At 40.9% G+C, this 17,804-nt stretch overlaps 1 protein-coding gene across 5 annotated transcripts in view; it reads left to right on the top strand.

The window, feature by feature from the left end:
* Positions 1 to 17,804, top strand: part of LOC125459423 (activating molecule in BECN1-regulated autophagy protein 1-like) — a 331,981-nt gene that overhangs the window by 71,557 nt on the left and 242,620 nt on the right. For 3 of the 5 annotated variants that reach the window (XM_048545859.2, XM_048545860.2, XM_048545861.2), the window contains one exon: positions 4,370 to 4,456. The exons of the other annotated variants lie outside the window; for them this stretch is intronic. In XM_048545859.2, coding sequence (XP_048401816.1) covers positions 4,370 to 4,456 — 87 coding nt within the window. The remainder of the gene's footprint in view (positions 1 to 4,369; positions 4,457 to 17,804) is intronic. 5 annotated transcript variants of the gene reach the window in all.

The raw sequence follows: 17,804 nt of genomic DNA, 5'->3' as shown, positions 1-17,804 counted from the left end.
TTTTGGTCTCCTAAATTTATTTTCTGTCCCTGAACAGTTCATTTTAATCATTGACTGACAGACTGACATACTTCACATTATGCAACTTCTACAAAAACCTATTTTATGACAGTTTTCTAAGTATTTTCCCATGCTTGCGTTGCTTAATTGTCTCACTTCGTTCTGATCTCATTCTAAGAAATTGTCTCTATTTCCTTTGATCTAAACTCTTTGACCGTCCTGACTTGGAACTAATTCACTGTGAACTTGCTTGTTCTAAGGAAGGGTCACCGGACCTGAAATGTTAATTCTGTTTTATCCTTCACAGATGCTGACAGACTTGCTGGGCCTTTCCAGCAACTTTATTTTTGTACCTTTATTGTCACTGAGTCAAAATCCTATAACTCCCTCCTTAATAGTACTGCATCCCAAAGTCCTAAACAACCTTCTGAGGGGCAGTTAAGGATGGGCAATAAATGCTGATTGAGCTTACAATGACTACATCATGTGGATGAATCATATAAAAAGGTCTCAGAAGTAAGCTTGAACATATTTCTTGGCCTTTTGATATGTATTTTACCCAACTCAGTTTCTGGATATTTCATGCCATTAGCTGTATTGCATACGTGGTCTAAATAATAACATTGTAATGTAGAACTTCAAATTTTCCAAAAATCAATGCAGAGTTCAAGTTTTTTTGTCTTTTACTTTCTGGCCAGGGTTTCAAGAAATAAAGCTTGGTAAAGGAACACCAATTTATATAGCACAAGAAGGTGGTCTGTTTGAACCATGATTGCCTTAGAGAGATAGTATGATCTGTTAACTGTCAATCTTTAGATTTGTTGGCACATACGTATAAAAATACAGTGAAATGTGTTTCTCCGTGTGTTATACACAAAAAATGTCACCATGCGTTGGCATCATCTGAAGCACTGAATATACTGGAAGATTTTACCGCAATAGAGCTCAACTTCCTCTTTTCCTCCTTCTTCTCATGCTCCTCACCATCCGCCCCCCCCTCCCCACACTGCAAACACAAAGCATGACAAGTCAGGCATTGTCATGGAGACTGCATCAGGGCTTGACAGTCTCCATAACCGTTTCTCAATGCAGTGTGTAAGCAAAGTCCTTTTGCCTACCCAGAACAGGGTCTTCAGTGTGAATTTATGTATCATGTACAAACAAAATGTATTACCAGCCTGACTGATGAACTTAATCTTAGTTTCTAGTATAATTCTTCGTACAGTCCGAATTAATTAGCGACTGTTGTCACTTGGCAGAATCACATCAAGAGCTTAATACTGTGCTCCTGAGTTTCACAATCATAGGCTGACTGAGCACGGTTGGTACGCTGCCTATTGTCGGTAGCCAAGGGGATGTTTTAGACAAAAACAGAAGTTGCTAGAGAAACTCAGCAGGTCTGGTAGTATCTGTGTGGAGAGAAGTGGAGTCGACATTTTGGATCCACTGACTTTTCTTTAGAATGTTTTGTTTGATATGGTCCACCATTTGTTGAGAAGTGCAGTCTAGGTGCCTAGCTTCACATCGGCACTGAAATTAATAAAGCATATTAGTCATCTGCACGGTAGGGACAATGTCTTTTGGGCTTGACAGCATTGTCCGGCTAGTACAGAATGCCCCGCAAGTTTAACAGCAGTTAATTTAAATGCAGAACAGCAGCATGAGATGGCTAGATTTAGCTTTTGTTCAAGCCTTTGAGACGTTGTTCCCTTTCTTTTTGGGACCTTTCTGGGACCAAACATGGTGACCATAGACCCTTTCATGAGTTTGTGTAATATACAGGGACGGATGAGTTGGTCAGGATAGTCATTTTCCTGCAAGAAAACTTTGATGTGCCCTACCTTAGCACAAGCCTGCACAAATAACAGTTGGTTATGGTTTTATTCATGAGGTTACAAATGTATCTTGAGCTTCAATTGTGTCGGAATGTACAGGAATCCCACATCGTATATTGGCCAGTGAATGCATTCTTATGGTAGATAACCTACTGACAGATTTTGCAAAAAGCTCATGTTATTTGATTGCTCCATTTTACTGGTAAATTTGAGGCTGGTTTGAGTTTATTTAAATGTGTAAAGAATTTGTTTTGCAGCGTAAATTCAAATATTAAAAAAAACCTATTAATGTACTAGAATGTGCCAGGTTAAAATATTAGTGTCATTCCATCAAAGCCATCTCAAAGCAACCAGGGATGATGTTATGAATAGCTGATCCTAGAGGGGATACCATCGCAACATCATCTGTTTGGTTGTACACAGTCTTGTTTATTCTGAACTCACTTTGTGAGTTGCTAAATTAATCAGTTCTAGGCTGCCAATTCACATTGCATCGTTATGGCAATATCCTGAGAAATCCATCCACTTGCTTAGTCTCAGGTTCATCAGCTAGCTAAAATTGGCAGTTTACAGATTCACCCACATCTCTATGCTTGCTAACCGTGGTCTAACTGATAGGCACTCTCTATCCTAATGTTATATGAATTGATATTTATTTTCTGAGTTGGATTTTTTTTGCTTTTTGGCCTACGTAAGTGCAAGATGAAAAGCTGCGACTTTTAGATGTCATCATATTGGTTCACATCAGTTACTGTGTCTCTTTTACAATTTTTGGTGGTGAATGATAGATTTCTAAAACCCTTCCCTGTTTGTTTCGCATTTCTTATCAAATAGATTCAACTTCTGTACTACCCCACAGATCTCTGGAACTGAACCTTTTAATTAATGATGTCATCCCTTCTTTGTTTTCTTCTTTTGCATCCCGATATATTCCCTGAATGTTCATCTTAACTTGCTGCAAATCTAAATTGCATTTTTGTTGAGGCAAGTAAAATATTTCCCTTTTGCAACACCATGTAGCTGTGACTCACCAATTTACTTTTAACACTTTTTAGGTAGAACTGAACATCACGTGTTGCTTTAATTCATGTTCCTTCAGATTTTGAAGCATCAAGAGTCTGATCTTTTTACATGGAGTTGGCATATTGGGATGTTGATACTTTTCAGACGAGATGGTATTATGCTGTATTGACCTGGCACCAGTGACCACTTAAGACTGATTCTGATGAAGATTTGTATAATATAAATCACTGCTGTCAGAGAAAGGCCGATTTAAAAAAATTTTGGTAAATAGAGTTATTGACTTGCATTTGTTACTTTTGCACATTCATTGAGTGTGGCTTTATCTAAAGTGTTGTTTTACTTATGTTTGTCGTGAGCAAAACACCATAATCTGAACTTGGAATGCAATTTCTCCTCAATAAAGATCCAGAATTACTTGGATACAATCCAATTTACTACATCATCAAATTGACCTGGCACCCAGTTTTATATTGAAGTGTTTCATTTTAAAAGGGAACCCATCACCCACATCTTGCTGAAGGCTAAATGTGATATAAGATTTGTTTTACTTTGAATTAGTCTTGCGTAAACAAAATGTGTATAATTCAGTTAGCCTGAACAACAATTTGTGTGTTGTATGCCCTAACCTAATTTATTTTTAGTTTTTTGATGCCATGCAATACATGGAAAATTATGGACACCCAACTTAGTCGCCTTTCTTTTCAGAATAACCAAAATAAGCTTTGTTTATAAAGTGCCATTAAAGTGGAAAAATTCCCAAAATGCTGTGGGTGGCGTGGTTAATAAGTATGTACAAAGATGAGAATAATGAAGAAATAAACCCCTAGCTATCTTGTCTTGCAAGTGTGACTGAAATCTTGGCCAAAAAAGATGAGTTGTTTGAAAGGTAGAGGCAGAAGAGTACTTCAAATGAAACAGAACAATACATGTTGCGGATACACAACAGGTCAGTTACCCCGATAGAGAGCGCAAACGAATTGTTGATTCAATTGTCATTGATCCCTGAGAATTCATTGGATCTTGCTGAAGAGGGTATTAAACTACAGAGACTAGGAAGATTCCTGTGAAATTGTCACTGCAGACATAGTTGGACTGCCATGGTTCATGTCCATGGACCTGAGCAAGGAAGGAAGGTAAATGATTGAAAATTCCTGTTCCTTGGTGTGAGTAAAAAGAGAGGATTGATTCCCATTGGTACCAAAGTAACTTTAGTTGTCAATGCACACACATGAATTGATAGCTATCATGCAAGGTATTGGATGGCTGGCAGTCTGGTGATAGATACGTAAGATGTACTTATCATACAATGTAACAGAGGTGTCAGTCAAGAGAATAAGGGCTGTACTACAAATAGATCCTTTTTTAAAATTTGGAAATTTAAACTTGGTCCAATGCTTTGAGCACTGGACCAATGGCTGTTTTAAAGAAAGTAAATTAATCCTCCCATTTGTCACAGTAATTGGCCTTCCTATTTGATAAGTTACCTGAAACTCCCTTTTTTAACTCTATAGGCGACTGTTGGAGTCCTCACTTATATCTCTGTCTCGGAACGATGGTTCTGGATCAAGAGAGCACCCAATTTACCCCGATCCAGCCAGGTAAGGCTTGCTGCTGTCCTGCTACACTGTAGTCACTTTAAAGTATTAATCTGCAAATTCTAGAAGTAGTGCATTAATTTTGATACACAGTGCTCTATCTATAATGCCATTTATCCTGCATGCAAAATTTTAAATCGCTTTCATTTTGCTTGATTTTATCTAATTTAGGAGAAGTTCCCTTTGACCTGGAATTTTTGAGCCAAGCTATGATAAAAGCAGAATTACTAAAAACTGTTTTGGACAAGCAGTCATCTAGTAGTTGGTTTATGTTCGCATTGTGTCTCACGTAATTATATATCTGAATGGTGTGAAGAAATCCATTAGGTGATGTTTGAAGGTGGTTAATGTTTTATTTTTGGTTGTAATCTGTCTGAAGTTTTCCGAGTAGTTTCTTCCTTTATCAATCTGTTTTTGCTTTTCCTATTGTCTCTCCACTTCAAAGAAAGATGCTTGAAACAGAACAGTACTGTAACAGTCCAACTTAACATGAAACGACATAAAAGCTTAAGACCCCATGGTAACACAATGATCAACTTCATGCATTATTCACTTTCATAGCTGAGCTTAGACAGATTTATAGGCCTGCTAACAACATCTTAGATTTACGTGGCGCTCTTTACATAAACACTGCTTGGGATATTTGAGTAAAGGTGTCAGGGTCTGACAGTGTTGATGTTATGATGTGACTGAAGCCAATGTGATGTCCCTTAGGATCTCAAAGATCGGAAGACTTAACGTTCTATGGTCCCTCTGGCAATGTCTGCCAGGTCGGTATAATTTGTGTGTAGTCACCAGTGTGCAATAACTGCATCTTTTTTAACATAAGATCTTTCTGTGTTACACTCTCAACTGTTTTTCTTTTCTCTACTACATTAGTGCATTCTCTACTACATTAGAACAAGCAGGCTATTGTTACAACTGGTCCCCAGGAGAGGATTCCAAATGGGTTACACACAAATTATTATGCTCCTGAGGTAGGGAGGGATGTACTGGCTCCCCATCTCTTTTCAATTTCTTTCTTGGTTAGTTGCAACAAGGTTAATTTTAAAAAGGATGCCTTTTTAAAGGAGCCAACTTTAGATGTGCCTAGTGAAAGTTAAGTTGTGCCTGTTCATTGCACACTTCAGCACAGTGGAACTCCAACTACATGTTAGCAAGCCAGCACTTAAAAGCCAGGGTTGTAGTTTTGTTTTTAACCCATTTTCCTGTGCATTCCTGGAAACATATATTTTGCCCAGAACAGCTATCTTTCAAACTGTATCATATCTCTAGTCTTGGGACAACTCACAGCATATAAGAAACCCAAAGTCAGTGATAGCCCCGAAGACTGGGATAAATTCAGAATCCAGCAAAGGAGTGCTAGAAAGATAATAAAAACAGAGAAAATAAACTGCTAGGGCAAATTAGCAAGAAACAAAAACTCACAGTAACAGCTTCTTTAAACATATAAAAAGGACAAGAAAGGTTGAATTGGACATAGATCCCTGAGAAAATGAATTTGGGGGAGATAGTTTTGGGTGAACAAGGAAATGGCAGAGAAGTTAAATAGATATTCTGCATCCGTCTTTACAGTGGAAGATACTCTGAATATCTTGCTAACACTCAAGAATTTGGAGGAGGAATTAAGTACTGTCACTACAGAAGTAGTATTAGACAAACAAATGGGGCTGAAGGCAGATAAGTCCCCAGGCCCTGATAGCTTGCACCCTATGATCCTAAAAGAGGTTGCTAGAGAGATAGTAGATGCATTGGTTGTGATTTCCAAAAATCATTAGATTCTGGAGCATTGGAAAGCTGCCAGTGTGACACCCTTATTCAAAAAGGGGAGGAAGTCAAAAACGGGTAACTATAAACTAATTGATCTAACATCGATTGTTGAAAAATATTGGAATCAATTGTTAAGTAACTAATAGCAGAATATTTGGATAATCATGACTTAATTAAGCACAGTCAGCATGGTTTCATGAAAGGGAAATCTTTCCTGGCATTTTTGAGGAAGTTTCAACCAGAGTGGATAGAGGAGAACCAGTAGATGTGTTGTATTTGGACCTCGAGAAAGGTAGCTCTGTTGAATGCTTATGAAAAGTTAAGACATAAGATAACACCCCACACTGGTGAAGGTAGTATATTGACATGGATTGAGAATTGGCTGCTGGGTAATCAAAAGCGAATGGAGATAAGGTGTTCTTTTTCAGATTGACAATCTGGGACCAATGGCATTCTGAAGATATCAGTACTGGCATTGTAACTGTTTACAATATTTATTAATAATTAGAAGGAAGGATTTGAATGTATTGTGGTCAAATTTGTAGACCGTGCTAAAATGGATGGAAAGGCAGATTGTGAGAGGGATGTAAGCAGTTTACCGAGCGACATTGTTAGGTTAAATCAGTGGGCAAAAACATAGCAAATGGAGTACAATGTGGGAAAATGCAAAGTTATTCACTTTGGAAGAGAGAACTAAAGATTAGGATATTATTTAAATAGAGAGAAATTGTAGAAAAATGTAGCACAATGGGACTTGTGCATAAAACAGAGAAAGCTAGCACAAAGATATAGCAGGTAATCAGAAAGGCTAATGGAATGTCAGCCTTCGTTTCAAGTGTGTTGGAATATAAGTGGAGGACAGTCTTACTGTAACTGCAAGCTACTCGTGAGACCACATCTGGAATACTATGAGCAGTTTTGGTTCCCTTGTTTAAGGAGAGTTTTCATTTCTTTGGAGGCTATACAGAGAACCTTCATGAGGATTATCTGTGGTATGGAAGGATTGTCATATAAACAAAGGCTGAACAGGTTGGGACTCAACTCAGTTAAGAGAAACAAGAGGTGATCTTGAAATATATAGTAATCTTAAGGGGCTTCACAGTATAAATGCAGAGAGGATGTTTCCCCCCAGGAGAGTCCAAGACCAGAATGTATAGTCTCAGAATAAAGGAGCACCAATTTAAGACTGAAATGTGGAGAAATTTCTTCTCTGAGGATTGAGTCTTTGGAATTCCTTGCCATATCGTCACATGGTATATATAAAGCTGACTTAGATTCCTGATCAGTAGGGAAATAGAGGGTCAAGGGGAAAGGGTGGGAGTTTGAATGTGACCAATGTTGGATCAGCCATGATTCTGTTGAAAGGTGAGCAAGCAAGCTCAGATGGCTGAATGGCCTACTCCTACTCCTGTTTCATTATCTCTGCAATCACAGGAGATCAAGTCCAAATAGTTGAGTTTTTAAAAATTCCATCTCTCCCTTTTGAAGTGTTGATGTCTGAGCACAGTGGCTCAGTGATTAGCACTGCTTCCTCACAGCACCGGGGACCCAGATTTGTTTCCACCCTTGGGTGATTGTCTCCCAGTGTTTGCATGGATTTTCTGAGTGCTCCAGTTACCTCCCACAGTCCAGAGATGTGCAGATTTGGTGGATTGGCCATGCTAAATTGCCCATCATGTCCAGGGATGTGCAGGCTAGATGGATTAGCTGTGGGAAATGCAGGGTTATGGGGATAGATTTGTGGGGGAGTGGGTAGGCCTGGATGGAATGCTCTTTGGATGGTTGGTGCGGACTTGCTGGGCAAGATTGTACTGTAAGAATTCAGTTTGTCACTTTTTGCATGTGCAGCACTTCCTCATGGGTCTCAAGTATTGTTCTAGACTGCCACCAAGTTTACATTCTCGTATTAAGTAATTGAAGGCAATGATCTGTTGTCATGGCAGGAACCATTCATCAGCACATCGATCATACACAGAGCTTCTTAATGGCCACGTGTGTAGAGGAAAGGTTGATCGTAACCTCCTGTTGTTTGCTGGCAAGAAAGAAGATGGTGGCAGCAAATGTCTTCCAATACCTCATGCAACAGAAAACATCACAAAAAGGATTGGAGTCAGAAAAATCAATAAGGAAGTGCATGTTAGGTCCAACGAAGGAGAAGAGGAACTGGGCATGAGACTTAGATGCAGGAATCTTAAGCACACAGCATTAAGTTCCAGTCCTTCATTAATAGGGAAAGAATACCTGAAGGAAGGTAAAATAAAAGCCTGCCAAAACTCCAAGTGGCAGGTGTATGAAGGGCCTTGAGTGGTTACGGAACAAATTAGCCAAAATCCTTCCAGAGGGAATTTTCTTTCCATAGTTAGTTTTGAGAAGTCGGAGTTGCTGTGGAGATCGAGAGGAGCTTTAATGGAGAGGTACAAATTGACATGTTTCGAGAAGCTAGATACTAAACTAAAAGTTCTCGTTGGACATCTGATCTAAATAAACTTGTAGGGCAATGAGAGTGAAGTAGACAGATGGGATTGACTGAATTAGTCTGCAGAGAGCTCTCCAGTAAGCCAGTTGCTGCATCCTGTACCATTGAGTATGGATGAATGGATTGTGCTATCACTTTGGATGAGTATGCAGAAAAGCAAGAAACGGTATACAATGTTGGTGGTTGTTGTATCATGTATTATGGGTAGACCAAGTCTCGATTTGCATAATCAATTGTAAACGTGACATATAACCATAAGAAATAAAAACAGGAGTTGGCCGATCGGCCCCTCAAGCCTGTTCCATCATTCAATAAGATCATTGTTATCCAACCTTGCTCGCATCTACTTGCCTGCATTTCCCTGAAATCCTTGATTTCCTCCCCTGATCTGGACTCTATCATTTTCAGCCTTAAATATGCACAAGGACTCTGCCCCATAGCTCTCTGTAGCAAGGATTTCAAAAGTCACTCAGCCCTATAAGAGAAAAGAGTTCCTCCTCATCGCAGTCTTAAATTGGCACACATTTATTTTGAGGCTATGCCCTCTGGCCCTAGACTCTCCCATGAGGGGAAACCTCCTCTCAGCATTTACCCTATCAGGCACCTTAAGAATCCAATACATTTTCAACGAGATCACCTCGCATTCTGCCATACTCCAGTGAACAGAGTCGCAAACTGTTTAGCCTTTGTTCAGAAGTCAATCTCTCCACACTGGGTGAACCTTCTCTGACCTGCCTCAAATGAAGTGATATCTTTCCTTCAATAGGGGAATCAAAGCGGCTCATAGCTCTCCAGATATGGCCTCACCAGCACCTTCTCAGGTTGCAGTAGGACTTCTGTACTTCTATACTTCAACGCCCTTGAAATAAGTGTCAACATTCCATTAGTCATCCTGATTACCTGTTGCATCTGGATGCTAGCTTTCTGTCTCTGTGTCTATGAAATCAGTGTTGGAGGAGTGGATGGAGGCTTAAGAGTTATCTTCTACTTTGAGATAAATGTTTCAGCCTCCCCACCCAGAATCAGTGAATTTTACAGTACAGGCCGCTTGACCCATTGTGTCTGTACCAGCTCCCTCAACAGCTATCCAGCTCGTCCAGTTCTCTAGTCCTATCTCCATAGCCCTCTAAATTCAATATATCAAATACAGATGCAGCTCTCTTTTGAAAACGCTTATGGAATTCACCTCCACCACTCTCCCAGGCAGTACATTTCAAACGCAGACAACTCACTCGGTAAAGAGATAATGGGAACTGCAGATGCTGGAGATTCCAAGATAATAAAATGTGAGGCTGGATGAACACAGCAGGCCAAGCAGCATCTCAGGAGCACAAAAGCTGACGTTTCGGGCCTAGACCCTTCATCAGAGAGGGGGATGGGGGGAGGGAACTGGAATAAATAGGGAGAGAGGGGGCGGCGGACCGAAGATGGAGAGTAAAGAAGATAGGTGGAGAGGGTGTAGGTGGGGAGGTAGGGAGGGGATAGGTCAGTCCGGGGAAGACGGACAGGTCAAGGAGGTGGGATGAGGTTAGTAGGTAGCTGGGGGTGCGGCTTGGGGTGGGAGGAAGGGATGGGTGAGAGGAAGAACCGGTTAGGGAGGCAGAGACAGGTTGGACTGGTTTTGGGATGCAGTGGGTGGGGGGGAAGATCTGGGCTGGTTGTGTGGTGCAGTGGGGGGAGGGGATGAACTGGGCTGGTTTAGGGATGCAGTGGGGGAAGGGGAGATTTTGAAACTGGTGAAGTCCACATTGATACCATATGGCTGCAGGGTTCCCAGGCGGAATATGAGTTGCTGTTCCTGCAACCTTCGGGTGGCATCATTGTGGCAGTGCAGGAGGCCCATGATGGACATGTCATCAAGAGAATGGGAGGGGGAGTGGAAATGGTTTGCGACTGGGAGGTGCAGTTGTTTGTTGCGAACTGAGCGGAGGTGTTCTGCAAAGCGGTCCCCAAGCCTCCGCTTGGTTTCCCCAATGTAGAGGAAGCCGCACTGGGTACAGTGGATGCAGTATACCACATTGGCAGATGTGCAGGTGAACCTCTGCTTAATGTGGAATGTCATCTTGGGGCCTGGGATGGGGGTGAGGGAGGAGGTGTGGGGACAACACTCCACAACTTCTCTTTTGACTCCTCCCACTTCCTACAGACTAAGGGGGTGGCCATGGGCACCCGCATGGGCCCCAGCTATGCCTGCCTCTTTGTAGGTTACGTGGAACAGTCCATCTTCCGCACCTACACAGGCCCCAAACCCCACCTCTTCCTCCGGTACATTGATGACTGTATCGGCGCCGCCTCTTGCTCCCCAGAGGAGCTCGAACAGTTCATCCACTTCCCCCACACCTTCCACCCCAACCTTCAGTTCACCTGGGCCATCTCCAGCACATCCCTCACCTTCCTGGACCTCTCAGTCTCCATCTCAGGCAACCAGCTTGTAACTGATGTCCATTTCAAGCCCACCGACTCCCACAGCTACCTAGAATACACCTCCTCCCACCCACCCTCCTGCAAAAATTCCATCCCCTATTCCCAATTCCTCCGCCTCCGCCGCATCTGCTCCCACGATAAGACATTCCACTCCCGCACATCCCAGATGTCCAAGTTCTTTAAGGACCGCAACTTCCCCCCCACGGTGATTGAGAACGCCCTTGACCGCGTCTCCCGCATTTCCCGCGACACATCCCTCACACCCCGCCCCCGCCACAACCGCCCCAAGAGGATCCCCCTCGTTCTCACACACCACCCTACCAACCTCCGGATACAACGCATTATCCTCCGACACTTCCGCCATTTACAATCCGACCCCACCACCCAAGACATTTTTCCATCCCCACCCCTGTCTGCTTTCCGGAAGAAGTTTCTTCACATCTCATTCTTAAAAGTCTTACTGACAGTCTTGAAATTGTGATCCTGAGTTACTGATGTATCAGCTCACGGAAACAAAGTATTCTTCTTTACCGTATCAAAATTATTTGTAATTTTGAGCATCTCTGTAAGGTAAACTCTTAATCTTCTCTGCTTCAATGAGAGTAGGCCCAATTTCTGAAATCTTCCCTTGCATCTAAGATCCCCCAGTCCAGGTAACATTCTAAGAAATCTTCTTTGAACTTCCGCCAATAGATATAATAATTGCTACTCAAACTATTCCAGCTTCTAAAAACACAGATAGTTTACAGAAGACATTCAGACTTATTAAATGCAAAATCTAAGCCAGGATTTATCAAAAAAAATCTTAACAGTTGCTTGACTGAAATACAAATGGTAGTTTGTGGAGATATTAAAATATCTTTTGAGCATGTAAGAGGTTTGAAGTAGAATCTTGCCTGCTTGTGCAACATGATATAACAAAGAACAGGCCTTGCTGTATCCTTTGGCAATCCTCCTCACTGCTCCCCCAATCTTTGTGTTATCTGCAAACTTACTAATCAGGCCACCTACACTCTTCTCCAAATACTTTATATATACTAAAAACAACAGGCATCCCAGCACTGATCCGTGTGGAACATCGCTGGGCGCATCTCCAGTCAAAAAAACACGCGTCCACCATTACAGACAGTAAGAACTGCCATTGCTGGAGTCAGAGATAACACAGTGTGGAGCTGGAGGAGCACAACAGGCCAGGCAGCATCAGAGGAGCAGGAAAGCTGACGTTTCGGATCGGGACCCTATGGGAGCTTTCCTGCTCCTCTGATGCTACCTGGCCTGTTGTGTCCCTCCAGCTCCACACACTTCCATTGTTATTGCCTATCTTCTGTGCTGTCATCTGCATCCACATTTCCACCTCACCATGTTTGCCATATGAGTTCACCTTTAGTATCACCCTGCCATGAGGCCTTGCTAAAGTCATTTAGACAGCATCCACTATGCTGCCCTCTTCAATCATCTTTGTCACTTCCTGAAAAAATTCAATCAAGTTTGTGAGACGTGACCTTGCTGCACAGTCTGCTGCTTGTTGCTAAAATGTCCATATTTTTCCAAATGTGAGTAAATCCTATCCCGAAGAATCTCCTCCAGTAATTTCCCTAACACTGGTGTAAGGCTCCCGGGCCTGTCATTTCCCAGTTTATCTCTGTTGCCCTTCTTAAAGGAGCAATGTTGGCTATTCTCCATGCCTCTGGGACCTCTCCTATGACTCAAGAGGATACAAAGATTTTGTGCAAGTCCCCATCTACTTCCTCAACTGCCTCCCTTAGGTCCTGGGATCTTGTCGACCTTGATGCATTTCACAACACACAACACCACCTCCTTTTCATATTGACATGGCCTAGAATATCCACATTCCCTTCAGAAATTCACCATCCACCATATCCTTCTTTTGCGAATACCGATGCAAAACGTGCGTTAAGGTCCTCACCCACTTCCTCCAGCCCATACATAAATTCCCTTCTTTGTCTTGAAGAGGACCTACCCTTTCCCTCGTTACCCTTTTGCTCTTTATACCTGTTTAAGATGTCTTGGGATTTTCCGTAAACATTAGTATTTTATCCTCTATATCTGGCTTATTTTGAAAAGTGCAAAATATATTTTGCTTTATGTTACTAAATATCTATATGTTAAAATACTGCAGCATAAAATAGAATAACTATACTGGTGTACAATTATTGGAGTCTCTATAAATGTCCTGCGACTGTTTGTTTATTATGTACAATAGTAATTCATCTGTGGAAATGTCTATATACCACAACAGTTAGTGTGTGAATTTTGGTCAGTTTCTCTCTTCCTTCCTCCCACCCGCTCTACTCATGATTTAGTTCCCAGTACGCATGGTTCCTTGCTTGCATGAAAAGAGTGACCAGCAAGTTTTGCTTTCTGTTTCATAACTGCAGTTGCTCTCAGCCCCCCATTGCATCTCTTTTCAGCTTATGTTGAAGGCATTTCCCAACCTTTCTGCAGTGGAGCCGTTTAGCTTGTCACTTGTTCTTAATGTTGTCATGATGGGTATCATGCATGGCTCATGTTTTATTAGTTGCATTCATGATACAATGCTCCATTAGGCAGCTGTCTTGTTAGTGGTGCAGTTGATTAATCAGATTTTCAAATTACCTAGTCGTCAATGGTCCGATGAGCGCTGAAAAATCATTCTGCAGTGAATTACGAGAATGTTAAGACTATATTAGAAAGGGTTCTTGGATAAGTTGAGATTGATCGGCTAGGTTTTCTAATTTATGAGGTATTTTTTGTTTCTGGAAATGTTGATATAATCATTTGAACCATAGGATCACTACAATGTCAGCATCGAGCCCACACCATGAATCTGAAGAGCATTTCACCAAGACTGATTACTGTAACGTGACATTTCCCATGTCTAACCCACCCAGCTTGCACACCATGGACATAATGGGCAATTTACCATGGCCAATCCACTTGACCTGTACATCTTTGGACTGTGGGAGGAAACTGGAGCACCCAGAGGAAACCAGGGAGAATGTGCAAATTAAAGGACTGGAATTGAAAATGGGTGACTGGTGTTGTGAGGCAGTGATGCTAACCATGCCACACCTTGTTTGTTTGACTTATTCTGGCCTAAGATAGAGCTAAGCGATGTCTTCATATTATTCTTGATTCAGGTTTTCCTAACCTCAATCACGTTTTTTTAAGCTCAGCCTTAAATATTCTGTTGGTATTCATCGTATATTTACTTTAGCCAGTGACTAGGCTCCAAAACAGACCTGTCAACCTTCAGATAACTTCATTAAGCTTTTTTGGTGAAAGAGAACCTGATCTCTGTAATGAATTTGAGTAAAATTTTCAATTTTCAAATTATTTTTAATACTTAAATACAGAAATTGCTGGGGAAACTCAGCAGTTCTGGCAGCATCGACAGAGAGAAAACAGAGTTAACATTTTGAATTCAGTGACCCACCTTCAGAATTGATAACAGGCTACGTGTGATTCCAGACCCACAGCAATGCGGTTGATTCTTAAATGTCCTTTGGGATGGGCAATAAATGCTGGCTTAGCTAGCAAAGCCCTTGTCCTATGAATGAATGAATGAATGAAAATAAGGTGGTGTTAACGCAAATAACGAGGGTAGGTGAAAAGGAGAGAGTCGATAGATGGAAGGTTGGGGTGGGGGGAGAGGAGTGGGAGGGAAAGGGAAACTAAAACCTTGCGTAAAGTAATCCATCAGGCAGATTTTATCCTGGGGGTCTGATTTGCCCAGTCCTATCGATAGCTGAGATGATAACCAGAAAGAAGGTTAGGAACTGAATACTTTGAGTATTTATAGATTACACAGTGTGGAGCTGGGGGAACACAGCAGGCCAGGCAGCATCAGAGGATTGCTCCTCTGGAAAGAACAACTCTGAGTTCACATTGGAAGGAGCCATCAACATTTCTAGGCAATTGTTATTCATCAGTAACCGGCTCATTGTTGTTCCACTCCTTCACTGTGGATTTGGTCTAAACATAAATGATAAATAATTTTAATTCTGGACATAAGTGAATGACGAGGAAGATTTGAAAGAGTGTGCAGAATAGAGACGATTTAAAAAAATATTGTGGTGATGGGAGATTGTGCTCCAGTGATAGAGGGAGAGAGCTCCAGTGACAGAAGAAGATATGTTAACTGAGGATCTAATCTCAAACCCAGGATATTACTGAAAGTGTCCCTCAGTCAAAATAATTGATATGACTTCAGAATTTGAAACTCAGTTTATTATCATTGTTCATTTAAGAGATTTTATACAAATGTGGATTATGGTGTTCAATACACTAAATCTGTGTAATAAATAAATTGATTTTGTTATGAGTGTAAGTTAGCCTAAGATTTGCCTAAAGAAAGTCTAGACATGGAAGGAGGTTTGGATACAGATTGTCGTGAAGATGAAAGATGTAGGATGACTGTTGTTGATATTGGGCACATGTTGGTTTGAGTTGAGCAAGTTGTGGGCAGAAAAATATAGACTTGTATTTATGTGGTATTCTCAAAGAATTTTACAGCCAGTGGAAATGCCTTTTGAAGCTTAATCACGACTGTAATTAAGGAAACACAGCAGCCAAACGACATGAAGTAAATTTCTACTAATAACAATGTGTTGATGATCAGAGAATTTAGTTTTTGTACTGTTGATTAACTATGAATATTGGAGATAATTAATTTCCCAGCTCCTTTTTGAAGCATTGTCAGGGGATCTGGTACATCCACCTGAGCAAACAACTGGGGTCTCAGTTTAATGTTGCATCCAAAAGGTAGAACCTCCAACAGTGCAGAGTACGTTCAGGGCCTCATTGTTGGCCTTGATTTGTCTTGCTCAACCCTTGGAATGAAACTCTCCTACTGAAGCTATGACTCCGAAGTATCAGTGTTAGCATACGAGCCGCAGCTGACACTGAGGGAGCATAAGTTAGTGCATGGTTTATTGTTTTCTGCATTTTATATATTTCTGGTTTCCACACTGTTTCATTGATTCATGTTGTCAAAGGAGTTGAGGACCTCCAGAGTGTTGCAAGGCTGTAACATTGTGTTCCAATGAAGCACCTCAACAACAATAGCCTGCAAGTTTGTTGTTGTGTTTTTTGCACAGACGTTGCGTGAAGAAGTTCTTGTACAGCAGCAATTCAGCCAGTTGGGTTTAAGTTACATATAGAATGAATGTAAAAATGCAGTATATTCTGCTAGAGTCAGCTTGTAAGCTGCTTAAGGTCAGGGATGTTGATTTATGGCTGGGTTAGGCTGGAATGTGGGTGGAATAAATAAGCTCATGATTTTATTTTCCTTTGTCTTCAATTTCTAGTTTTTGCCTTTATTGATGTGATTTTAATTTTGAGCGTGGAATCTCGAAGTGAGTGAGAAATTATAATAGTACGCTAAGTACTAAAGGGTAGTAATTTGAAATAGAGCTGGTTTATGGTGATACAATAGTTTTTATTTATTGAAGGAATTTTTTTCCACTGTATTAGCAATATGACAGTCTTTTCTACAGGTTATATTGCAGAAAAAGGCAACTGTTACATGTTTAATGAAAAAGCCAAAAGAGAACAGTTATTTATGTTGTACTATCCTTGTTGATGGCAGGTACCAAATTTAATGCCCATGAACTCTTTTCTGCAAATATCTGCAGCATGACAGCCCAGCACAGTCCTCCAACTCCAAGTCTTTCAAATAGCTGCATTATGATTCATCTTTCACTGTATACTCTGTTACCCATATTACCATTCAAATAAAGATAATCATAAACACAAAAGATTAAAAAATTCACAGGTTTACCATTCCATCTTGTAATCTCCAGCTTGATCCAATTTGCTAAGCGTAATGAATAGCCCTGACCTGAACTGATTGTATAGCACTGAGGTTAAGTAGCTCAAGCAAGGGATATATTTGTTATCTTTCCAGGATACGTTTCTCTCCTGCAAAAGATCATGCACCCATTGAAGAATGAATCAAGTTTCTTTGAATGTTTGAGGCTATTCCACCGGAGTGGCTTGGATGGATGAGTCAAAATAGATTTGGGGCAAACTGCCTCACGGCAACCCTGGGTGTTCTATCCGAAAGTCAATTTGATATTTATAAGAGACAGTATTATACTCCTCATACTAGGCAAGCGATTATATGAAGATGTACAATGTTGCTTTATTTCAAAGGTGAGTAATTGCAATTGACAAAATAGAGTTCAGTGGGTCAGGAAAATGCTTTTATAGTTTCCTTGCAATCAGCTAATTCATGTCCAGACATGCTTCTGGTACATTATTAAAGTGTAAATGATTTATTTTTAAAAATCTTAAGTTAATGAAATATCTCAATCCAACAGATGATTTATGAAGTTAACAACTACTGTTCTCTGGATATTTACAGAAATGCAGAGACAATGGTTGCCGAAATAGCTCTGCAAAGTCTGGTATCCTGTCACTAAGTCACCCTTTATTTGCACACGCGTAGGATTTGACACTGGTCTGGCTTTCTCGGAGTGAACAGGATTTCTGACACTCTTGTTCTTACCAGTGAGCTAGGGCTCCCTGATTGGACCAGATTAACAGCCACAATCAGGGAACTCATATTCTAAAGCCAACCTAGCTGACCTCATTATAGTCACTACAGTTGCTACCAGGCATCAAAATTATTTTTCTTTTGAGAGCTCCTGTTGAGATTTATTTTTGAGTGCCGACTTT

Source organism: Stegostoma tigrinum, chromosome 17, assembly GCF_030684315.1.
Source record: "Stegostoma tigrinum isolate sSteTig4 chromosome 17, sSteTig4.hap1, whole genome shotgun sequence".
Taxonomy (NCBI): domain Eukaryota; kingdom Metazoa; phylum Chordata; class Chondrichthyes; order Orectolobiformes; family Stegostomatidae; genus Stegostoma; species Stegostoma tigrinum.
Note: the sequence above shows the minus strand (reverse complement) of the source record. Positions and strands in the feature narration are given on the sequence as shown.